Genomic DNA, 26,603 nt, shown 5'->3' on the forward strand with positions numbered 1-26,603 from the left:
CCCCGATTGAGCTGAAAACAATCTCTGGCTCGATCAGTATCATCAGTACTGACGGCACTGAAGCTGTTTAAATCTGGTATCCCTGGCTTTTGTGATACCATCCCGACAGAGTGTGTTGGGTTGCCTAAGGACACAGTGGGCACAGGCAAGGAACCATTGGTATCATCTGGGCATGAGAAACATAGAAAATCTGCCCCCGGGAAGGCTCCTGTGGTACAGATATTAACATTGGTACAGATTGTGGCATGCCAGGCACCCACATCACCGACTCCTTTGGCACAGACATCTCGGTACTGGAAGTATGGACGCCTCTGCGACCGCTGGACTTCTGGTATGCGACGCACCTCTCTGTGTCTGACACACTGGATTCGCCTCTGCTCAGTACTGGGGCCCCGGTACCGAGTTCACCTGGAGATCCTGACTCACCAGCAACCTCTGGTCGTGCACCACCCTTTTCATTCTCCAAGGCAGAAAGTGAGGAAGAGGATGTAGTCTCCCATCACTCTTCTCATCCTCCGTATGGCGCCCAATTCTGCTGTGAACCACAACCATACCATCCACATGATCTGGGCAGCCATGGTAACAACCACCAGGCCCCTTCCCACCCTCACAGTGGCCCTACTACAATCCCTGTCAGGCTCAGAGAACATGCATTCCAAAGCTCTAGTGTGGCCTACCAGCAACCAAGGAGACATCCCCCTTCAGCTGCTGCTTTGAGGGCATCTGAACTCCATCTCAAAAGACAATGGAGGAACAAGAGGCTGAAATTGAGGAGGAAGTTACCTCTAAGGCTCACTTCTCATCCTCACCAGATGAGACGACGATGCCCCCTCTGCTATCGACGGTAGATAACTTCAAACTGTTTCAAGAACTGGCATTGCAGTTGGCAGAGGCATTACAGATACCACTACAGGAAGTGACCAAGTCATACCACAAGCTAGTGGACATTCTACCTTGTCCAGTGTAGCCTTCCCTATTAATGAGGCACTCTTGGACGCTGCCAACATCATGTGGCAGCCCCCGCATTGGTCCCACCAACATGTAAGCAGAGTGACAAAAAATATTATGTGCTGGCGAAAGACATGGAGTTCCTCTTCTCCCGTCCGCCTCCCAATTTGATCATAGTGGATGCGGTAAACTCAAAGGGCCACCAGCACCATTTCAAATCAAACCCCCTATGACCGTGATTGGAAGCAGCTGGATCATTTTGGCAGGAAAATATACTCTTCAGCCACTGTTCAGTTCCATATAAATATGATTACCAGAACTACTCAAAATTCAGCTCCCTCATTGAGCAGCTCCCAGATAAGCCGAAGGAACAATTCAAGGCCATTGTCACTGAAGGCCAACGGGAGAGGAAGACATCTCTCCAGTCTGCAGATGCCGCCTCTGACACGGCAGCACGTTCCATCTCTACTGCCGTCATGATGAGAAGAGCCTCTTGGCTGCACCTATCTGGCTTCCCAAAAGAGGTTCAAACAACTGCGGAGGACCTTCCTTTTGAAGGGACAAAACTGTTTGCTGAAAGGACAGACGCCTCCCTCCACACATCTCGTTATAAGAGAAAGTATAGCCCTCAGACGTCATTCAAACCCTGCTCCTCGCAAATATCCATTGTAAGTCGTATGAACCTCAGAGAAAAGTTCAGGATTCCCAGATGGAAACGGTCGGGATCTTAACCTACATCCTCGAAGCTACAGTTTTTGATAGGTTCGCCGAGGCTGCACCCAACCCTGACACAGTGCAAGGACTGGGCCTGTCCCAGAAACATCCCAGGGCCCTGCCCCTCTATGCCAGGTGCACCAGGTGTGGACAGGCAGGCTCAGCAAGGCAGGATCCAAGTGTGGAGAGGCTTAGTGTGGGAGGCTCCAGGTGTGGGTTGAGAGGGTTCTGTGGGGGGGAATCTGAGTGTGGATTTCTCAGTGGGGGATCTGGATGCACAGGGGCTTGTTGGGGGGAGGGGGAGGTTCTGGGTGCACTGGTAATAGGACATTGCAGGGTGGTCTAGGGAAAGATGGTTGGGGCTGTGTGTGTGTGAGAGCTCAGTGGGGGTCCAAGATCCTGGGAGTGTGGGGTGGGGATTCAGGTGCAACTGGTTGGGGCTTGGTAGGGTGGGGAGGGTAGGATCCAGATAGCAGGTGGCTCATCAGGGTGGTGCAGGGCAGGGGGAGTGGGACTTATTGGGGGGTTCTGAATGCAGGGGGTGCGGCTCGGCAGGAGGGTCTGGGTATGAGAAGGTCTGGATGCAGGTGGGTTGGGCGGATGGGGGAGTGGCTCCCTGTACAGGGATCCCTCCTCCTGCAGCTGTGGAGCGATGGGTGCAAGGAAGCGGGGGGCGGGGGAGGAGGAGTTTATACAGGTTCCTGCAGCCAGGGGAGAAATCTGGGGGTGGGTCTGATCCAGGCCCATATTCTGTGCAGGGAAAGAAGTTCCATTCTCCCCAGCCTGGACTAGTAGCTGAGACCAGTGCAGGGTAGGAGCCACTAGCTAGATCTTCCCCAGTGCCACCTCCTGCCCCACAGTGGTTTACCTCTCTGCCAGCTGACCTAGGCACCTGAAACATACTGCTGGGGAGGGTTGCATGACCGCTCTTCTGGCTTCCCTTTGCTTCCCCGCCAGTCATTTTTCTGTGGGGAAGCAAAGAAATCTGCGGGGGACATAAATTCTGTGCATGTGCAGTGGTGCAGAATTCCCCCAGGAGTATAGCTCATGCCAGACTGCACGTGAGATGCCTCCAAGCATGGTTTGGTTCAGATTAAAGACTGAACAGAGACAACATAAACTACTGTCAATGCCCACCAAGATTAAACAATCCTTTAATTGGTGGAAAGACCCAATAAACCTCTGCACGGGAATCCTGTTTGTTCAGCCTTCCCCATCACTACTCCTGATCTCGTAGGATGGAGCGCACATCTCAACGATCTCTCAGTGCAGAGCAAATGGTCTCCATCCAAGACATGCCTTCACATCAGCCTGCTCAAACTCAGTGGTCAGAAATGCGCGTGCTCACTTCTTCCCGCGGATCAGAGGCGCGCACACACAAGTAATGATGGACAATATGGCATGTATTACAAACTGACAAGGAAGTGTCAGATCACGCTTCTTGTGCATGGAAGCACCAAAGGTCTGGATCTGGTGCATTCCCACAATATCAGCAGCCTACCTACCGAGAGTGCAAAACACGATAGTGAAGAGTCTTACCCACAAATTCCTGCATGACCGCAAATAGGAGAAATTCAGTGCTACTCCCCGACCTATTTAGACAATAGACCTGTTTGCCACTTACCAGAATAAGAAATGTCCACAGTACTGCTCCAGAGCGGGGCTTGGACGACACTCCATGGGGGGATGCTCTCCTCTCATGGGACCAGGGTCGTCTTTACACCTTTTCCCCCCCCATTCCCTCTATTGCTGAAAGTCCTGTTGAAAATAAAAAGGAGAAAACCAAACATAATACTGATTGCTCCCCCGTGGCCCAGACAGACTTGGTATCCTTACCTGTCACAGCTGAGGCTGTGTCCACCGATGACTCTTCCAACTACTCCTTACCACTTCTCACAGAACGAGAGGCACTCTTCATCCCAACCTGCAGATACTGCAGTGCAAAGCCTGATTCCTTCATGGTTCTAGCACGAGATATCTTGCTCTGAGGAGGTACAGGAAGGGTTATATCACAGTAGAAAAGTAGCTACCCATTGTACCAACTTACAAAAGTGGACTAGATTTTGAATCTGGTGCCAACCCAAATGTGTCACCCCGGATACAGATGCGCTGCCAATAAGCCTAGATGATCTATTGACACTCCCAGAAACTGGAAAACTATTAGCTTGCTAAAAGTCCACTTAGCAACAATTGCAACCTTCCACCAGCAGGTTGAAGGGTACTTTCTCCCCACCCACTATGAAGAGGTTTTTCAAAGGTATAGTGAACCTCTTTCTCAATGCAATCTTCCTACCCAACAATGGGATCTCAACCTAGTACTAAAAGGATTGACTAGTCTGCCATTTAACCCATGGCCACATGTCCTTTAACTCACCTCTCCATGAAGATGGTGTTCATCATCACCTTGGCTAGAAGGATAGAGGTGATGGCAGCGCATCCCCCCCACCCTCCCAAAATGTTCTTCCCTGACAGTCACGCTTAGACCATATCTGAAGTTCACTCCCAACCTGACTTCCACATTTCATGTGAACTAGCTCATCTACCTTCCAACCTTTTATCCCAAACTTCATCAGGATAATAGGGAAGCCATACGCTCCAGGTGAGAAGAGCCGTGGCCTTCTATTTGGACAGGACAAGAGTTCTAAAAAAATCTCCAAGACGCTTCCTCTCTGTTGCAGATGGATCCAAAGGCACTGCGATTTCAATTAAGGCTCTCCAAATGGGTCTTGAACTGTATCAATCTCTATCAGATTTGCAATTTAACTCCCCCATATTCAATACTCTCACTCTGAGGTGGGTCTCCTCGTTTGTTATCTTCTCCAAGGGTATCCCTCTATCAGAAATCTGCAGAGCAGCTACCTGGACATCTGCACATACCTTTGCAGAGCACTAGGCCATCCTAGGGGACACTACTCAAAGTAGTAGTAATTACTCACCTTGTGCAGTAATTATGGTTCTTTGAGATGTGTTCTTAAAAGTGCCCCATGACCCACCTCCTCCCCTCTACTTTGGAGTTCTTGTCAATAACTCTGTGGTAGAGAAGGAACTGAAGAGGGTTGGCTTGTGCAAGGCTGGTTAGCCTTGTGGTAAAGCACAAGGGGAAAGCAGTGTATGCTCAGGCTGAACGGACGCTGTTACCAAAGTTCTCAGATCAGCAGCACAGGGATGCACCTACACTTGAGCTCCCGTAGAGGGACACATCTCAAAGAATTTTTCCTTTCTCAGGTCGAGAAAGCTGCTTGAAAGAGCCACCACAAAGTGGTCTCCAGGGGACTCTAGGACTAAATTTCCTCCTCCTTCTCTATCCGAGGAGGATCAAGGGAAATGTAAGAAAAAAAGTCTCTGATGTTCAGCTCTTTTTAGTTGCTTCAACAAAAAGCACACAAGCCTTTGTACTCTGGACCAACCATCTTCCTCACTGTCATTGCTCTGAGACTTCTGGAAAAGGGAGTAAGATGAGAGACAAAGAGGTGCCAAATGAAATATGCTTCCCATGAGTGGCATGAATCCAATACACTTCTTGGGAGGAAGGCTAGCTCTCTGATTCTGACCCAGATCAGAAAGAAGAGATTTAGGATAAGCATTTTCCTTCTGATCTGTTTTAGCACTCTTACTAGATATGCCTCTAGAGGAACTCCCTATGAAGGAGAAAAGGAAAAGCCTGTCTGATAAAGTGAGGTTACTGGGTGATAGTACCTCTCTAGTTCCAAGGTAGAACCGTATAGTCCTGTAAATCTTCCCTTCTCAGAACATTATCAAGGAGGAGTGGGAGCTTCCAGCAAGGTCAAAAGAGCAGGGTGGCTAAATAGTGCTACACATGTCCACCCAATCAAAATTAAATCTGGCCTCCTTTCTAAAGGTGGCTGAAGACCTGCCTCTTTGGTTAAGGACACAGCCATTCCTGTAGTGGATCCCACAGATAGGAGGATTGAATTGGCAACACATTTCTGGAGCTTGAGCTGTCCCCACTTATTTTGCCAGAGCAATCCTGGCATAGGTTTACAATGTGGCTGACAGTACCTCTAAAGCAGAGAGAGCCTGTTAAACTGGGCACATCTCTCTAAAACGATGTCCTTTTGCTGCATTTGTATCCGACTCCTCCCTGGATGCCCTCAGATATTAAGCATGGGTCAGGGGCTGCAAGGTGGTAGCACGCCCACATGTGGCTCCAGGACTGGAAGGCAGGCTCGCAGGCTAAACTGCTTTTAGCCACTTCCACAGATTGCAAGCTGCTCAGCAATACCATGAATCAAGTTGGAGAGCCACTAGTAGGAAAAATAAGACCTGTGCCCCCAGCAAACAATATAGGAGAAGCCTACAGGCCGTAGTCCAAAGCCGGGAGTCCTTCCGTGCTGACCAGCATAGAAAATCCTACAGGAAAGGAACCAACTACACCAGAAGAAAATGGAACAGATGTGGGGAGGGGAATGTGGCAGTGCAGGAAAATTCTCCATTCAGACCTCAGGTTCCTCAAAGCAAACATGACTTGCAGGCAGCATGGTCTGAGGTGAAGCCCCAGTGGTAGTTTTCAGTTAGCAATGTTTTGGTCTCTTGTGACCTTACTCAATTGGGTTTTGGAAATTGTTCACTAGGGATACCTTTTGGATCTCTTAGCATATGTCCATGCCCTGACCTTTCATGTCTGTGGATCCTTTGGCAAGACAGGGCATGTAGCCATCTATCCTACATCTCCCTTCTTACAGACTGGCTGAGAGTACATAGCCCAACTTGGCAGTTTCACAGATGCTTTCTACGCTTTGCTTTCATAGCACAACACTACCAGTACAGCTTACTGCCCTTTGGTTTAACAACAGCACCAAGTGTTTCTGAAATGCTGCTAGTATTAATAGCAGCTCTCAGGAGGTCATCCAGGTCTTCCCCTTCATGGCAACCATCTTTTGTGGGATCAGTGGCCTCCTGGGTGGATGGTCTTCAGTGGGCCTGTGGTTCCATGGGGCCACTACAAAGCTTCCTCCTATTCCTCTCTCAATAGTGTTCTCTGCATCTGAGAGGACACTGACTCATTCACCATCTGAATGATCCATCAGATGTGAGGTTTCAGAGTAGCAGCCGTGTTAGTCTGTATCCGCAAAAAGAACAGGAGTCATAGACTCATAGACTTTAAGGTCAGAAGGGACCATTATGATCATCTGGTCTGACCCCCTGCATGCTGCAGGCCACAAAACCGTCCCTACCCCTTCCCTGGACTCTGCTGTTGAAGTCCCCAATCCTGTGTTTTAGTGACTTCAGTTGGCAGAGACCCTCCTGCTAGTGATCCCTGCCCCATGCTGCGGAGGAAGGCGAAAAACCTCCAGAGGCTCAGCCAATCTACCCTGGAGGAAAATTCCTTCCCGACCCCAAATATGGTGATCAGTAAGACCCCGAGCATGTAGGCAAGAGTCTCTAGCCTGACCCCTGTTAGCCATTATACTATTTACCTACCATTGCTTGGTATTCCTCGGTTACTATGTTTTACCATTAAACCATTCCCTCCATAAACTTATCTTACTTAATCTTAAAACCAGACAGGTCCGTCGCCCCCACCGTTTCCCTCGGAAGGCCGTTCCAATATTTCACCCCTCTGACGGTCAGAAACCTTCGTCTAATTTCAAGCCTGAACTTCCCCACGGCCAGTTTATATCCATTCGTTCTCGTGTCCACATTAGTACTAAGCTGGAATAATTCCTCTCCCTCCCTTGTATTTATCCCTCTGATATATTTAAAGATAGCAATCATATCCCCCCTCAGCCTTCGTTTTGTCAGACTAAACAACCCAAGCTCCTCTAGTCTCCTTTCATACGACAGGTTTTCCATTCCTCTGATCATCCTAGTCGCCCTTCTCTGCACCCATTCCAGTTTGAGTTCATCTTTTTTAAACATGGGAGACCAGAACTGCACACAGTACTCCAAATGAGGTCTCACCAGCGCCTTATACAACGGAAGCAGGACTTCCTTATCCCTACTAGATATACCTCGCCTAATGCATCCCAAGACCGCATTGGCTTTTTTCACCGCCACGTCACATTGTCGACTCATAGTCATCCTGCGGTCTACAAGGACCCCTAGGTCCTTCTCCTCTTCCGTTACTTCTAACCAATGCGTCCCCAGCTTGTAACTAAAATTGTTATTAGTCATCCCCAAATGCATCACCTTACACTTTTCACTATTACATTTCATTCTATTTCTGATACTCCAATTCACAAGCTCATTCAAGTCTCCCTGCAGAATATCCCTATCCTCCTCCGAATTTGCAAAGCCTCCCACCTTCGTATCATCCGCAAACTTTATCAGCGCACTCCTGCAATCGGTTCCGAGGTCAGTTATAAATAGATTAAATAAAATGGGTCCCAAAACCGAACCTTGAGGCACTCCACTAGTAACCTCCCTCCAACCTGACAGTTCACCCTTTAATACGACCCGCTGCATTCTCCCCATTAACCAATTCCTTATCCACCTCTGGATTTTCATATCGATCCCCATGTTTTCCAGTTTAACCAATAATTCCTCATGGGTTACAGTATCAAACGCTTTACTGAAATCCAGGTATATTAGGTCCACCGCATTTCCCTTATCTAATAAGTCCGTTACTTTCTCAAAGAAGGAGATCAGATTCGTTTGGCACGATCTGCCCTTCGTAAAACCATGTTGTAATTTATCGCAATTGCCATTAACCTCAAGGTCCTCAACTAGTTTCTCTTTCAGAATTTTCTCCAGCACCTTGCACACTACAGATGTTAAACTAACAGGCCTGTAGTTACCCGGATCACTTTTTTTCCCTTTCTTGAAAATAGGAACCACATTAGCTATTCTCCAGTCTAACGGGACCACCCCCGAGTTTACAGATTCATTAAATATTATTGCTAATGGGCCTGCTATCTCCCGTGCCAATTCCTTCAATATTCTCGGATGAAGATCGTCCGGTCCTCCCGACTTAGCCCCATTAAGGTGTTCAAGTTTTGTTTCTACCTCGGATATGGTAATCCCCCATCCTGTATGCCCCTCTGTCACGGTGCTAGTATCCCTAATACCTTCATTGGCCTCATTAAACACCGATGCAAAATATTCATTGAGATATTGCGCCATGCCTAGATTCTTTAATCTCCTCTCCGGCTATAGTCTTCAGCGGTCCCACTTCTTCTTTCTTTGCTTTCTTCCTATTTATATGGCTGTAAAACCTCTTACTATTGCTTTTAATTCCCCTTGCTAGGTCCAACTCTACACGGCCTTTGGCCTTTCTCACTCTATCTCTACATTCTCTGACTTCACTAAGGTAAGTTTCCTTACTGATCCCTCCCCTCTTCCACTCTTTGTACGCTTTCTGTTTTTTCCTAATGGCCCCTTTGAGTTGGTCGCTCATCCAGCTCGGTCTAAATCTCTTGCTTAGTAAGTACTTGTACGTGTGGCACCTTAGAGACGAACACATTTATTAGAGCATAAGCTTTTGTGGACTACAGCCCACTTCTTCGGATGCATATAGAGTGGAATAAATATTGAGGATATATATATATATATATATATAATCACACACACACACACACACATATACATATACAGAGAGCATGAACGGGTGGGAGTTGTCTTACCAACTCTGAGAGGCCAATTAAGTAAGAGGAAAAAAACTTTTGAAGTGATAATCAAGCTAGCCCAGTACAGACAGTTTGATAAGAAGTGTGAGAATACTTACAAGGGGAGATAGATTCAATGTTTGTAATGGCTCAGCCATTCCCAGTCCTTAGCTCTCGTCCCCTAACGCCCCTACTCTACTTGCGCTACATTGATGACATCTTCATCATCTGGACCCATGGAAAAGAAGCCCATGAGGAATTCCACCATGATTTCAATAATTTCCATCCCACCATCCACCTCAGCCTAGATCAATCCACACAAGCGGTCCATTTTCTGGACACTACTGTGCTAATAAGCGATGGTCACATAAATACCACCCTATACCGGAAACCTACTGACCGCTACACTTACCTACATGCCTCCAGCTTCCATCCAGGACACACCATACGATCCATTGTCTACAGCCAAGCTCTAACATATAACCGCATTTGCTCCAATCCCTCAGATAGAGACAAGCACCTACAAGATCTCTATCAAGCATTCTTAAAACTACGATACTCACCTGCTGAAGTGAAAAAACAGATTGACAGAGCCAGACGAGTACCCAGAAGTCACCTCCTACAAGACAGGCCCAACAAAGAAAATAACAGAACACCACTAGCTGTCACCTTCAGCCCCCAACTAAAACCTCTCCAGCGCATCATCAGAGATCTACAACCTATCCTGAAAGATGATCCTTTACTCTTACAGATCTTGGGAGACAGACCTGTCCTCGCTTACAGACAACCCCCCAACCTAAAGCAAATACTCACCAGCAACCACACATCACTGAACAAAAACACCGACCCAGGAACCTATCCTTGTAACAAAGCCTGATGCCAACTCTGTCCACATATCTATTCAAGTGACATCATCATAGGATCTAATCACATCAGCCATACCATCAGGGGCTCGTTCACCTGCACATCTACCAATGTGATATATGCCATTATGTGCCAGCAATGCCCCTCTGCCATGTACATTGGCCAAACCAGACAGTCTGTACGCAAAAGAATTAATGGACACAAATCTGACATCAGGAATCATAATACTCAAAAAACAGTGGGAGAACACTTTAACCTGTCTGGCCATTCAATGACAGACCTGCGGGTGGCTATCTTACAACAGAAAAACTTCAAAAACAGACTCCAAGGAGAGACTGCTGAGCTGGAATTGATATGCAAACTAGATACAATCACCTCAGGATTGAATAAGGACGGGAATGGCTGAGCCATTACAAACACTGAATCTATCTCCCCTTGTAAGTATTCTCACACTTCTTATCAAACTGTCTGTACTGGGCTAGCTTGATTATCACTTCAAAAGTTTTTTTTCTCTTACTTAATTGGCCTCTCAGAGTTGGTAAGACAACTCCCACCTGTTCATGCTCTGTGTGTGTGTGTGTGTGTATATATATCTCCTCAATATATATTCCACTCTATATGCATCCGAAGAAGTGGGCTGTAGTCCACGAAAGCTTATGCTCTAATAAATTTGTTAGTCTCTAAGGTGCCACAAGTACTCCTGTTCTTTCATCAGATGTGAGTCAGGCTTCCTAATAAGTGATCTAGTCAGGGGACAAGTATCAGAGGGGTAGCCGTGTTAGTCTGAATCTGTAAAAAGCAACAGAGGGTCCTGTGGCACCTTTAAGACTAACAGAAGTATTGGGAGCATAAGCTTTCGTGGGTAAGAACCTCACTTCTTCAGATGCAAGTAATGGAAATTTCCAGAGGCAGGTATAAATCAGTCTGGAGATAACGAGGTTAGTTCAATCAGGGAGGGTGAGGGGCTCTGCTAGCAGTTGAGGTGTGAACACCAAGGGAGGAGAAACTGCTTCTGTAGTTGGCTAGCCATTCACAGTCTTTGTTTAATCCTGATCTGATGGTGTCAAATTTGCAAATGAACTGGAGCTCAGCAGTTTCTCTTTGGAGTCTGGTCCTGAAGTTTTTTTGCTGTAAGATGGCTACCTTTACAGCTGCTATTGTGTGGCCAGGGAGATTGAAGTGTTCTCCTACGGGTTTTTGTATATTGCCATTCCTGATATCTGACTTGTGTCCATTTATCCTCTTGCGTAGTGACGGTCCAGTTTGGCCAATGTACATAGCAGAGGCACATGATGGCATATATAACATTGGTGGACGTGCAGGTGAATGAGCCGGTGATGTTGTAGCTGATCTGGTTAGGTCCTGTGATGGTGTTGCTGGTGTAGATATGTGGGCAGAGTTGGCATCGAGGTTTGTTGCATGAGTTGGTTCCTGAGTTAGAGTTATGGTGCAGTGCGTGGTTGCTGGTGAGAATATGCTTAAGGTTGGCGGGTTGTCTGTGGGCGAGGACTGGCCTACCTCCCAAGGTCTGTGAAAGTGAGGGATCATTGTCCAGGATGGGTTGTAGATCACTGATGATGCGTTGGAGAGGTTTAAGCTGCAGACTGTAGGTGATGGCCAGTGGAGTTCTGTTGGTTTCTTTTTTGGGCCTGTCTTGTAGCAGGAGGCTTCTGGGTACACGTCTGGCTCTGTTGATTTGTTTCTCTATTTCCTTGTGTGGGTATCGTAGTTTTGAGAATGCTTGGTGAAGATCTTGTAGGTGTTGGCCTCTGTCTGAGGGGTTGGAGCAGATGCAGTTGTACCTGAGCGCTTGGCTGTAGACGATGGATCGTGTGGTGTGTCCGGGGTGGAAGCTGGAGGCATGAAGGTAGGCATAGCGGTCGGTGGGTTTTCGATATAGGGTGGTGTTAACGTGGCCATCGCTTATTTGTATTGTGGTGTCTAGGAAGTGTACCTCCCGTGTAGATTGGTCCAGGCTGAGGTTGATGGTGGGGTGGAAGCTGTTGAAATCATGGTGGAATTCTTCCAGGGTCTCCTTCCCCTGGGTCCAGATGATGAAGATGTCAATGTAGCGTAGGTAGAGAAGGGGCGTGAGTGGACGAGAGCTGAGGAAGCGTTGTTCCAGGTCAGCCATAAAAATGTTGGCATATTGTGGGGCCATGCGGGTGTCCATAGCGGTGCCACTGGTCTGGAGGTATTGTCACCAAATTTGAAATAATTGTGCGTGAGGATAAAGTCACAGAGCTCAGCAACAAGCTGTGCTGTGTCATCATCAGTGATACTGTTCCTGACAGCTTGTATTCCATCTGTGTGTGGGATGTTTGTGTAGAGAGCCTCTACATCCATGGTGGCTAGGATGGTGTTTTCTGGGAGGTCACCAATGCATTGTAGTTTTCTCAGGAAATCAGTGGTGTCACGGAGATAGCTGGGAGTGCTGGTGGCGTAGGGTCTGAGTAGGGAGTCCACATATCCAGACAGTCCTTCAGTGAGAGTGCCAATGCCCGAGATGATGGGGCGTCCAGGATTTCCAGGTTTGTGGATCTTGAGTAGTAGATAGAATAACCCTGGTCGGGGCTCTAAGGGTATGTTGATTTGTTCCTATGTTAGTGTAGGGAGTGTCTTGAGTAGATGGTGCAGTTTCCTAGTGTATTCCTCAGTGGGATCTGAGGAAAGTGGCCTGTAGAATTTGGTATTGGAGAGTTGTCTGGCAGCCTCCTTCTGGTAGTCAGACCTGTTCATGATGACAACAGCACCTCTTAGTCAGGGGAGTTATTGCTATAGATACTGTCTTAGAGGGATTGGGTGCTCACAGAGAGTCAAAGACTATCTATGGCAGTGGTTCTCAAACTTTTGTACTGGTGACCCCTTTCACATAGCAAGCCTGAGTGCGCGCCCGCCCTTTATAAATTAAAAACACTTTTTAATTAACACCATTTATAAATGCTGGAGGCAAAGCAGGGTTTGGGGTGGAGGCTGACAGCTCGCAAACCCCTATGTAATAACCTCATGACCGCCTGAGGGGTCCCGACCCCCAGTTTGAGAACTCCTGGTCTATGGGATCTGGTCCAAACAAAAATAAACATAGCATAAACTGGCTAGAGGGCGATCTGATGTGATCTCAAGGCTCTGAACCATATCTGGATTCCCCTCATGTACTGATCATGACAGACAACCCCATAGTCATTCCATATTTTGATTGTTACCCCACCCCGTTCTAAGTCCACAATCCTTCAAAGAGAAACTTCCCTCCTGAGGATTTGAGTAGAGGAGAATCTGCTCCCTTAACGTTCCAGGGAGAATGAATGTTATGACTGACTGGCTCAGCAGGCAAGAAAGAACATTCAGAATGGGAATTACACCCAGAGAGTTCCATCTCCTGGTAAAGGAATTTCGTCTCCGAGCAATAGATTTATGTGCCTCCCACCTGACACACACAGCTTCAGGGTTCTTTTCTTGCCAGCAGGATTACAAAGCCGAGGCCCTGTTGACCAAGTGGCCAAAGGGATTCCTATATGCATTTTCTGGTAGCCCATTCTGGCCAAGGAGGCCTTGGTTCTCCAACCTCCTCGATGTAGCACAAAGACCTTTCATCAGCTTTCTATCCAGAAGGAATCCGCTTTTAAAGCGGTCAATAATGCATAAGAATCTGGACAGACTGGGTGCTTGGCTCTTGAACAGTCTCAAGTCAAGAGATAATATCCTTGCTTCTAGCTTCCAGAAAGAATGCTACTAAATCAGAATATTCATGAGCTTGGCTGAGGTTTTTCCATAGCTGGCAGGACAAGTATCTCTTCCCAGTCCTGTCCCGTCCCTCAATATCTGCATCAGTACCATAAATTCTTGACTTCAGATTGGACTCAGGCCAGTCCTGGTGATTCAGACACTCAGAGGTCAAGTAGCTCCTTTTGTCTAGTGTCCTTCGTGCAGCAGGCAAGATGTGGATTTAATCTTATCCAGATTTCCAATGTTATATTTGGAAAGCAGTCTCCTCTGCATCTGATCCTGAAGTACACAAGGGTTTTTCCATGGCGTATACATCTGGTTCTCAGTGCTTTACTGGCTCTCCATTTGAACCAGTCAAGAAAGTCTCTCTCAATACTTCCCTAACCAATTGAAGTGGCATTTTTTTTAAAGCAGTCTCTTCAGCTTGAAGGATCTGAGTTGGAAGCTCTCTCTACATGAACTCTCCAATACTGTATCTTCCATAAAGATAGAGGTATTCAGAACTAACTTCCTTCAGACCAAAGATTATCTTGAAGGACAGTTTCCTGAGCTCTATGGAACCTCAACAGAGCTCTCAAAATATAAAATCAATCACACAGCTCAGTTCAGCAAAAGCAGAAATAAAGGATCAGTCTATCAACTGGTGTCAGAGGGCTTCTTTTCCTTTATTTTCCATTTCCAGGTGGTGAAGACATTTTATGCTTCTGAGATTCAAGTAAAAAATGTAACTCCATCTTTGAAAATCAACTTACTCTTTTAGGTGTGGTAACTTCATAGGCAGAAAAATCACTGCTATGAAATTCCTAGTGTCTCTGGATCTGTGGACCTCCTTATGTTTTCTTATTTTTATCTGTATCTGTGCATTATCTGAAAAAATATTTGCTTGAGGTAATGAGGTCCACGAATCCAACCAACCTTGAATGGGCTGTAAACTTGGGAAAGATACGGGATTATTAACCTGCACGCAAGTTTGTTCTTCACTGAAATTCTTTGCTCTGTAGGAGAATTGTTAGTATTCAGTCTTAATACTTAATCCATAACTTTCCTCATGGACACATTATGGTTATTGATTTCCTCTGCTGTGAAAGTCTCTCAAATGGTGTGGGCTTCTCAGAGGTGGAAGAACCAGACCTCCCTGGCCATAGACTGACAGTTGTCTGATCTGTCTCCAAGGCTGCACAGAGCAGAGACCCTATGTTATGGATCTGTGGATCTCATTACTTCAAGAAAGGAAACTTACAGGCAAGGTGCAGAGAAATTTTCCTATTCTCCCCTGTGAATAGCTGAAGTACCTACTTTGGTTGCTGTTCAGAGCTTTTCCCAAAAGCAGCTGTTAAAGCTGATGTGGTTCTTGCTAGTTTAACAGGTGTCCTCAGAGCACTGAAGAGCTGCCATGAAACTGACCAATCTTATTAATTTCACTCTGCTGCTAGTTAAAGCTAGGAGGCACTGGAGGACCCTGCTTCATTCACTAATGCTCACCCTTACAAACGCAGACTATCTTCAGAATCATCATAGAAAGCAATTTAATCAGTTCTTCAGAACATGATGGCATTTGCTGAGGAAAGCTTTTTATTTGCTGTGGGTGAGTGACTTTTTCGATCCCTGGCGTGGTGCAAGTTGATGGCTTTAGTGGCTGAATGGTCACATAAGGAAGAATTTTCACTTCCCTGCTCTCTTTTTGATGCCTCTGTACTTCAAAATCCTCTTGCAATGCCTGTATCCAACTAGCTGTGTACTATCACTCCTAGGTTTCTTTCAACTTACTCCTTTCCACTCTATATCCCTATTGTTGAATGTTTCAGATTATTTTTCTCATGTATTTACACTTGTCCATACTGTGTTCCTGCTGTATCTATAACCTCTCTAGGTCCATTTGTATTTTTGTCCTCACTAATGTTTGCAGCCTCTCCCCATGTAGTGTCATCCGTGAATTTAACTAACATGCTGTTTACCCTTTCTTCCAGATCCAGTTTCTGATCCTACTTCCACATTTGGGAGTATGCAAGGGACAAACACATCTCCTTGCGTAGCTTGACTGGATATCCCAAGACTAGGATGTTAGTATACCTATACAATTTTATTTGCTTTAAAATGTTGCTAGTTTATTTGCACATGGGTTGTTCAATTTTAATTGGCTACATTAGCATTGTACAACTTTATAATGCTAACCATGAAGCAGCAATGAGTTTGTAGAGCGGTAATAGTATAGCCAAGATTTTCAAAAACAGTTGCCTAAAGCTACTCTCCTAAATATTTTTGGCCTGTCTTTAAAAATACTGAGTATCCTGAGCTGCTACAATGGGAGGTGCTTTAGGCACTTTTTTTTTTTTTTAAATCTTAGCCCTTTGTTTTGAGTACAGTCCACTAGAGATTAATCCAAAATCTTTGGATTGTGTTCAGGATACTTTTACAAATCATGTAAAACATCTAAATGCATGGATATGCATGAGGTTCTGGTCTGTAGAGACTTCAAATATTTTAAATTGCAAAATGTTTTATGGAAATATTGGCATCTAGTTTTTGGCATGATTTCAACTAGTTCTAAACTAGTTCTGTATGTTAGAGCTTATTCTGCACCCCTGCAGTTCATGGCAGTATATTGTGCCATCTTTTTAAAAGAAATAGCTTTCGAATCACTGTGGCAGCCTAAGCTATAACTTTTGCCTTATCAAACTATAGCAGTGGCTCGTAAATTGTTCTGAATTGTGGTTATTCTGGGTACTTACTGCAAAGATGATGATACATCTTCTGCTACGAAAGCAGTTGGCTGACAGCAGAGTCATAGGATGTGCAAGTCTAAAGAAGGTCAATGTTAAGATTGAAATTCCTGCGATGCTAAAATGAGTATTCAGCATCTAGTCACTTTTTGGAGTATCAGGTTAGTAAATGGTACATGCAACTTCTGTTGTTTTTTTGTGTTTTTTTTCTTGTTGCTGAGATTGCTAACAAAGATGCACATTTTTTTTATTCATTAGTAACTAGGTTTAGCCCCATCCCAAAACGTACTTTACACTTTCCGTTGAACAGCCATACATGGGTAATGAGTTCGGTAAAATTGTGGTTTAGTTGAAGAGGGTCTGTAACATCCATTGCACTTCCTCATGCATCAGCGATCCCCAAGGACTTGGGCTAGAAAATCATAATGATCCTGGATGTGAGTGTCTCCTGCTACATTCTTTGCAGGGTGCACTTGTTGTAGGGGCACAGGGAATAGACATACCCTTTCTAGTGTCCTTGTTGCTGTTGCTTCCTTTGTCCTTGTGGAAAGCTAGGATTTCGAGAGAGAGAGACACCCCCACCCATCTCACTGCAGAACTATGCATGGAAGACTCCTTGGGCCTTCCTGATTTTGAGCTCATTGGAGGTACAGTCTAGCTCTTTTGTTACCAAACTCTGATAGACTAGAATACTTGGGTACTGGTTCAGAGGTATTAAACCGAGCTTTTGAAACTTTTGTTACTAGTAACAATGGTTACAAATTACTTAATAAAAGTTAGCGTAGCCTAAACTGCCCTGCATTATGCCCCTGTAGCTTACAAATTAAATCTTTTAGCACTGAGCACAGTGAGTCAGGTGGTGCTGTGTAGGCTTGCTGTACAAACTTACCTATATGGTTCTTTTAAAATTCTAAATTCTGTGCCAATATTGATTCAATAGGTGTGCAGGGCATTTTATAGAGAGCTTGACACGGTCCTGTCCCAAAGAGCTTACTCTGTTAAGAATTGTATTAGGGAGAAATGACCAACATATGTGTGGGTGTAAGGAAAAGAAGGGTTACATGAGGTCAAGGGCATTGGTGTGTGCATACATAGTGCTAATATTCTCACTTGTGTCTGACTAGGCAAGGGGCGGCAACGGTACTTCAGCCTCTACTATTTGTAAGTCTAGCTGCTTGAGTCTGTTTCTTCCATCCTGTGTCGTGCTGCTGACTGCCTCCCATTCTGCTTTGCAAGAGATCTTGTAAGGCTCCTGTAATTCTACTGGGGGCTGGTGTAGAGTAGCTGTGGAGACAGGAAGTAGCATTGCACCAGGTCTCAAACAAGCTTTTCTTGCATAGTACAACTCAATGGCTCAGTCATACACAGGCAGTTTCAGTGGAAGTTGAGCCTTCCTGTGCTCCAGTGGTACCTCCTGCGTCACATTTGTAGGATACACTCTTCAGTGGGAAAGGTCAGGGAAAATCTAAAATTCAGACTTCAAGCCCAAGGGTCGGTGTCAAGCAGACTTAACTGAGGGCTTGGGCAGTGTTTGTTCCCTTGTTGATACCTCCCTGGCAAGGAAGGAGAAAATCCTGCTGTTTAATTTTGGGCCCACTAATCCTCAGTGTTCCTTCAGTCTCCAAGGAACATCTGGGGCAAAACCAGCTCTGTTGATTAGTAGTAAGCCCTTTTTCTGAGGTGCCAGCCAGCTTTTTTCCCCCCACTTTGACAGCTGTGTCAGAAGGCTCAAGAGCTGTGAGCACTTGTCTTCCTAATAGTTTAAAGTTCCCAGATGGAGAGAGTTACTTGCTTGGCTTTGATCAAACATTCTGAGGCCCTGCAGCAGCTAATCATGCTCCACCAATATGAGGCAAATGTGGCAAGCTAACCCCAGAAGAAACCTAGCGCTGTATAGTGGTCTTCTGTTCTGTACCATCCCTGGCCAGAGCTGCTTCCAGGGAGAGAGCTCCTACCAGACTCAAAATAGGACTACTCCAAGGGGAAAGTATGGACTCCACCCAAGCAAAGTAGGACTGACTGGTCACTTTTCAGGGCTTCAAAGGGTTAACTGTGATGTACCCAGGGCATGTATAGTATGTCTGGTGTGAACTGTTCACCCCTTTCTTCATCTCATGAAGTGATAAACTTGAAGAGAATTACTTAGACTTACAAAAGGGTACCTAGCAGGTAAATGAGTGGAGATACAAGTCGAGTAATGTACATTGGAAGGTATAATTTGAACTGCACAGATATGGTGAGATTCTAAATTAACTATCAATTTATGAAGAGACATGGGCCTAATTTTGAGATATTAATAAAAACATGCACAGTGAACATGAATGTTTAATTTGACCAATGTATAATTATGTATAAAGAATGGGATAGAAAATATTGAGTTTGCAGATGGATACATCACTCTATGGTCTTCAGTTTTGATCACCTCCTCTTAAATATAGTGATTTGCTGGCAAGTGCTTTGGCTATGCTTAGACTAAAGTATGAGGTGAGTGGGAATAAATGTGAGACTTTTTTAGTTGAGAAGGCAAATACCAGGTACACAAAATAAACAAAGTGAAAGTAAATTGGATGCCTTTTCATTTATACTCCTAACAAAATGACATCTAGTGAAATTGAAACAGATTTCAGCCTGTTAATGAGGGTTCTTTTATCCTCAGAATAATGGAGTGGCTCATACAGCAGCTGATTAATAAAGAATTAAAGGAGGGTAATATAATTAAGGAAAATCAACATGGGTTTATGGAAAATAGATTGTGATATTTTGAAGAGTTTTTTTGGGTGAGAAAGGTATTAGGATTGATGTAATAAACAGACTTCTGAACAGCATTTGACTTGGTTCCACATGATATTTTGGTTAAAAAAACTAGAATGATACAAAATCAACCTGGCCCACATTAGAGTAAAAGCCAGCTAGGTCTCATTGTAAACAAGGCATTGTAACTGAGCAGGTGTATTTTTAGTGGGGGTCTTGCAGGGATTGGTTCTTGGCCCTATGCAATTTAACATTTTTATCAATGAGCTGGAAGAAAACACAACAACATTTGCAGGTGATCCAAAAATTGGGGAAATGGTAAATAATGAGGAGGCTAGCTCACTGAGTGATCTGGATCACTTGGTAAGCTGGGTGCATGTGCGTGCACACACACACACACACACACACACACACACACAAAGTCCCTGCTTACAGGGTAGGGGACTATTCTGGGAAGCAGTGACTCTGAAAAGATGGGGATGCATGGGTAACCAGCTAAATATGAGCTCCCAGTGTGCTAAAAGAGCTAATGTGATCCTGGGATGGATAAACAGAGAAATCCTTGAGTAGGAATAGAGAGGTTATTGTTTGTGTGGGGGTTACTGGAATATTGTATCCAGTTCTGATGTCTGTAGTTCAAGAAGGATGTTGATAAATTTGGAGAGGGTTCACAGAAGAGCCACACAAATGCTTAAAGGACTAGAAAGCCTGCCTTAGAATGATAAACTTAAGGAACTCAATCTGTTTTGCTTAGCAAAGAGAAGACGAACAGGCAACTTAATTACAGTCTATGTAAGTACCAACATGGATAACAAATATTTGATGTGCTCTTCAGTCTAGCACACAAAAGGTATAAGTTATCCAGAAGAAGCTGATGGTAAACAAATTCAGACTGGAAACAAGGTGTACATTTTTATAGTGAAGATAAGTATCTGGTCACCAACTTTTAGTTAACACAAATAATATTGAGGAAGGAATACAGGCCAAAATAGGGAAAGAATAGGTTAAAGTATGTTTAGATAAGTTTACATTAGTGCTGTCAAGCAATTGAAAAAGTAATCATGATAATCATGTGATTAAATAATAGAATACCATTTAAATGTTTTTGGATGTTTTCTGCATTTTCAAATATTGATTTCAATTAAAATACAAAGTGTACAGTGCTCACTTTATATTTATTACAAATATTTGTACTATAAAAAAAATTAATTTACCTAATACAAATACTGTGGTAAAATCTCTATCATGAAAGTTGAACTTACAAATGTAGAATTATGTACAAAAAACCTGCATTCAAAAATAAAATCGAACTTTAAAGCCTACAAGTCCAGTCTTTCTTCTTACAGTCTTACTTCCTGTTTGGCCAGTGGCTCAGACAAATAAGTTTGTTTACATTTGCAGGAGATAATGCTGCCTGCTTCTTGTTTACAGTGTCACCTGAAAGTGACAATAGCTATTTGCATGGCATTGTTGTAGCTGGCGTCCCAGATGTCCTATGTCCCTTCATGAGTCATCCACTATTCCAGGGGACATGCGTCCATGCCAGTGACAGGTTCTGCTCGATAATGATCCAAAACAGTGCAGACTGATGCATATTCATTTTCATCATCGGGGTCAGATGCAACCAGCAGAAGGTTGTGTTTTTTTGGTGGTTCGGGTTCTGTAGTTTCTGCAACAGTGTGTTGATCTTAAGACTTCTGAAAGCATGCTCCACACCTAGTCTCAGATTTTGGAAGGCACTTCAGATTTTTAAACTTTGGGTCGAGTGCTGTAGCTATCTTTAGAAATCTCATATTGAAACCTTTTGTGTTTTGTCAAATCTGCAGTGAAAATGTTCTTAAATCAAACATATGCTGGGTCATCATCCAAGCCTACCGTAACACAAATATATGGCAGAATGCAGGGAAAACCATGGAGCAGGAAACAGAATTCTCCAAGGAGTTCAGTCAAATTTAATTAACACAAAAAAAATAAAATAAAGCATCATCAGTATGGAAGCATGTCATCTGGAATGGTGGCTGACGCATAAAGAGGCATATGAATCTTTAGTATATCTGTCATGTAAATACCTTGCAAGGCTGGCTACAAAAGTGCCAGGCAAATGTGTTCTCTCACTTTCAGGTGACATAAATAAGTGGGCATCGTTATCTCCCATAAATGTACGTGAACTTGTTTCTCAGTGATTGGCTGAAGAAGTAGGACTGAGTGGACTTGTAGGTTCTAAAGTTTTACATTTTGTTATGGAGTGCAATTATGTAACAAAATAATCTATTTGTAAGTTATACTGTAATACAATCTCTATCCTGGAAGTGTGTGTATGAGGTGAATTGATAAATGCTATTTCTTTTGTTCGTCATTGTAATCAAGTGTAAAAGTGAGCACTGTACAGTTTGTATTGTTAAAATAAAAATAGATTTTTCTACAAATATTTAATTTCACTTGGTATTCTATTTAGCAGTGTGATAGATTAAAACTGCAATTAATTAATTTGAGTTAACAGATTAGTTGACAGCCCTAGTTTACATGTATTCAAGTTGGCAGTGCCTGATGAAATTCATTCTAGGGTAGGTAAGGAGCTAGCTAAAGGAATCTCAGAACAGTTAGATATCTTTGAGAACTCCTGGAGGACAGGTGAGGTCCCAGAAGAGTGGAGAAGGACAAACATAATTCCTATCTTTAAAAAAGGGGAAGGAGGAGGACCTGGGGAATTATAAGCCAGTCAGCCCAACTTTGATACCTGGAAACCTACTGGAACAAACTATTAAGCCATCAGTTTGTAAGCTCCAGGTGCATAATAGGGTTGTAAGGAATAGCCAGCATGGATTTGTTAAAATGTCAAACCAGCCGAATTTCCTTCTGTGAGCGGGTTACTGGCCTACAAGTGGGGGAAGCAGTAGATGTGATATCTTGATTTTTTTTAATAAGGCTTTTGACAGTCCCAAACAAGCTAGGGAAATGTCTAGATTAAATTACTATAAGGTGGTTGCATAACTCATTGAAAGACTACTCAGCAATTAGTTATGAATGGTTTGCTGTCAACCTAGGAGGGCATATGTAGTGGGGTTCTGCAGGGGTCGCTCCTGGGGTCTGATGCTATTCAGTATTTTCATTAATGATCTGGATAATGGATGGAGAGTGTGCATATAAATTGGGAGGATTGCAAGCACTTTGTTGGGACAGTATTAGAATTCAAAATGCCCTTGACAAATTGGAGAATTGATCTGAATTCAACAAGATGAAATTCAATAAAGACAAGTGCAAGGTACTACACTTAGGAACAAAAAAAAAAATCAAATGCACAACTACTACCTGGAGAATAACTGCTAGGTGGTATTGCTGTAGATTGTAGTGGATCACAAACTGCATATGAATCAATATGATGCAGCTGTGAAAAAGGCTAATATTCTAGGGTGTATTAACAGGAATGTCATGGAAGACACAGGAAGTAATTGTCCCACTTTAGTTGGCACGGGTGTACTGTGTCCAGTTCTGGGTGCCATGTGTTAGGAAAGATATGGACAAATGGGGAAAGTACAGAGAAAAGCCACAAAAATTATAAAAGATTTAGAAAAAAAGCCTGTCCTCAGATGAACCATCATAAAAACTAGTTGTTCTCAATGTTTGCTGAAGGTAGGCCAAGTAGTAATAGGCTTAAATCTCCCTTACTATAGATTAGGCTAGATATTAATAAAAACTCACTATGCAAGGGTAGTTGAGTTCTGGTATAGGCTTCCAAGGGAGGTTGGGGAATCCCCATCATTGGAAGTTTTTGAAAGGGGGTTGGACAAACACTGCTCAGGGGCAGTCTAGGTTTACTTGGTCCTGCCATGGCATGGGGGGGAAGGGGCTGGATTTGATGACTTCTTGGGTCCCTTCCCGCCCTCTGTTTCTGTGATGATTAGCAATTGGAACCATTTACCAATGGTTGGGGTGGATTCTCAGTCACTGACAATTTTAAAATCAAGATTGGATGGTTTTCTAAAAGATCTGCTCTAGGAATTAGTTCTGTGTTCTACAGGCCAGTCTAGATGATCCTAGAGGTCCCTTCTGGCCTTGAGTATATGAACCCTTCTGTGTAGCCTATGGAACTGAATGATACAAGATTAAGGCTAAAAGATTAGTACATTTCAAAGAATTAGACAGTGCTAATAAACATTAGGGGCTGCAAACCCTCATGCTTCAGTCAATTACTCCCTACTTGAGCATTGCACAAAACTTTCCCTAGGGTCAGATTAGTCCATAGCTGGCTACTGCATAGTTTCCACCACCTTCCTTCGAAGCAGCTAGTACTGGACTATGTGGACCACTGACCTGGTATGCCATTTGTAGTCTCCAGGCAATATACTTCTGCTAATGGTTCAAGTTGCTGTAGAGCTAGTCATTCTCTGTTATGCCCCAAGTCCTTATCAGCTATACAAAAGCTGCTCCCCAAGAACCAGAAAAATAGAGCCTATAACTAAGTAACTGGGGCTTTAGGAGATGCCTTCTTCAGAGCTAAAATCAGTTGTACCTGCCCTGCCGCTCAAATACATGCTTTGCCTACACTTTCAAAAAGAATCATCACATTTTGCTGTACACCCCTGTCCAGGCTTATGTCTGCATGCCTGGGCAGATACTGTGCTCTGTATACTTAGTGGATGCTTCTTGGTAGGAAGACAACCTCATCATCTGCTATGAGCAACTCCAGTTCATCCCCCCCAGTTACCCACTCCACTTTTGAATATTCTGCATCCTTTCTGAACCCTTAGGATCATTCCTTCCCCAGACCACCCTCCCTTGTTACAAGAGACTGGAAGGCCCTCCGCTCAAAGGAAAGACTACTAAAATAAAGTACTCTAGTGAATATTAAGGGGTAATTCTTCCTAATAGAAATTGTCTATTTTTCTTACTGACTCAGTCCTACAAATGAAACTCTGTAGTTTGGAATACTTCCTTTCCACCCCCATGCTGCATCACCCTGTTCTACAGCTCTAATTCCTTTAGAAGAGGGTGATAAGGAAGCAGATTAATTCTGTGGTAAGAAGTAGTGACCTGTTGTAGGGTCACTAGGAACCCAGAACTCAAGCATAAATATAAAGACAAAGTTATTAAAAAAAGTCATTTAATATTTTAAAGATAAAAGAGAAAAAGAATTTAGACTTAACCCATATAGATTCTCCCTCCATGTCAGTGACCTGGAAATATTTTTCCATATTTTCAAGAGGTTTCTTTGAGAATGGGGCTAAATGGGAAAGAACTTCATTTTCCTCTTTGCAAAATAATGGAAAAAAAGGGGAAGGCAGAACAGAAGAATATTGCCCAATGCTCTGATTCATAAAAAATGGAAACAGTGACTACTGTAGTATGATTGGTGGGGTGGGGGGGAAGGATCATATCAGAGACAAATATAAACATTTCCCCTTCAAAATGGCTCAAGCCCTGTCCAACCATGTAAGCCAGAACCTGGCCTTTCCTCAGGATGATTACCTGAATGAGCGATTAGATCAAAAGAGAAGCTGGGCCACCTGTAAATTGTTTCAGGTAGAAACCACAAGGAACAATACAATACCTTCAGCCCTCCCTCCCATTCAGCATGAGGACATCATAAGATCCAGATGTGAGGAACTCATTAAATCCAATGAGTGTTTAGACAGTACAATGTTTTATAATATACAAATACGGGGTCTTGTCTGAGATAGACATAGCTGTGGCCTACTGTAAGGACAGTTATCCTGTCAGAAGGGGACTTGTTCCTAAAAAAGACATACTGTTTGAGTGTTTCAGTACTAAGTGAGAGGGGCCATATAAGTATGTAGATCATTGTAAGACTCATCCCTGAGCTTCAGCTTCTCCGTTTCCCCAGAACCACCTTGTGTTGAGATATTGCACCAAAAGCAAGAGAGTGAAGTCTCCTCTTATTTTAAGGGTGGACTTGATCCCTATCTATAAGCACTTGCACATGGAAAAGATACCAGACACTAGGTGGCTTGAGAGTTTGCAATTCTGGATATACAAATGGGGGTATGGAAGCGGGTAGGTAACGTATTGGTAGAGAATAAATTATACAATAAGTAAATGTCTTGGCAGCCTCTTTTTTTATAGGCCGTCTCACGATCTTTCACATAAAATTAAGATTTGCTCACCAGTGCTATGAGCAAATGCCTTTAGCATTTGACCTAGCTAAGATACCTTCCCATACATCATTGTAAGAATTCTTAGGGCATTGCTAGCTACCTGGAGACTCAAAGGATATACTCCATCTTTCATGAGACGAGTTAACTGATGGGCTATCAAGAACAGGTTCTCCCAGGGTCAGGTGATCTCTGGTGATCACAAATTACAGCCTGAAAAGCTCTTTGAAGTTCATCCAGAGAACCTGGTACCTTGTCTCCCTGAGCCACCAAAGCATAAGCGCCTCTCTCTCTATTTATTTAGGAAGTTTTAACAGGTTTGCAAATCCTTGCCATATAACTATCAGACAAAAACCAATCATTACAACAGTGAGCTTTTGTTTAGGGAAGCACTATACTATAATAAAATAATCTGTTCTCTCTGTTTAACATGTTGAGTGAGCATGTTTACACAGCATCAGCCTCAAGTGAGGAACATTGAATGGACTTTTCAAAGATCTACATCAGTTCCTAGAGGCCCATCACATTTTATTTGATGGACATCATGAGAACTATGCTGTAGACCAAGGGATGTGGAAGAACTAGGTTGGGTTCTCCATTACATGGAACAACACACCTTCCTAACAGCATCTCAAAACCACCTACCTTCCATATCCTCTAGAGCAGGGGTAGGCAACCTATGGCATGTGTGCCAAAAGCGGCACGCGAGCTGATTTTCAGTGGCACTCACACTGCCTGGGTCCTGGCCACCGGTCCGGGGGGGCTCTGCATTTTAATTTAGTTTTAAAATGAAGCTTCTTAAACATTTTAAAAACCTTACTTACTTTACATACAACAATAGTTTAGTTATATATTATAGACTTATAGAAAGAGACCTTAAATCAGAGTGAATAAATGAAGACTCGGTACACCACTTCTGAAAGGTTGCCAACCCCTGCTCTATAGCAAGGGGAAACTCAGCTGCACAATAGACTGAGTAAGCCGGCAACAGATCCCCTCGACCCTTAGCAAAGAAATTCAGATGGCCAAAGATCTCTCTCGATATCCAAAATAAAAGCCCCGTCACTGACCAGGAGATTTTAACAGGTTCATAGAGGGCTATCCCATGTGGGAGCCAAAGTGAGCTGATAAAATTTCCTGTGTTTGGGGATTTTCTTATTCAAAGTGAAACAAGCCAAATTCCAGAAGCTTCAGTTAAGCGTATTTCT

At 43.9% G+C, this 26,603-nt stretch overlaps 1 protein-coding gene across 6 annotated transcripts in view; it reads left to right on the forward strand.

Annotated features, from left to right (window-relative positions):
* The window catches only part of LCOR (ligand dependent nuclear receptor corepressor), a 129,176-nt gene that overhangs the window by 17,505 nt on the left and 85,068 nt on the right, over window positions 1–26,603 (forward strand). The window contains exon 2 of one of the 6 annotated variants that reach the window (XM_054035637.1): window positions 15,782–15,874. The exons of 4 other annotated variants lie outside the window; for them this stretch is intronic. In XM_054035637.1, the coding sequence (XP_053891612.1) occupies window positions 15,873–15,874 (2 nt within the window). In that variant the 5' untranslated portion in view covers window positions 15,782–15,872. Of the gene's footprint in view, window positions 1–15,781; window positions 15,875–26,603 lie in introns of those variants that run through there. One more of the 6 variants, XM_054035634.1, reaches the window with a different exon arrangement.

The sequence above is a fragment of the Malaclemys terrapin genome, chromosome 7, assembly GCF_027887155.1.
Source record: "Malaclemys terrapin pileata isolate rMalTer1 chromosome 7, rMalTer1.hap1, whole genome shotgun sequence".
NCBI lineage: Eukaryota > Metazoa > Chordata > Testudines > Emydidae > Malaclemys > Malaclemys terrapin.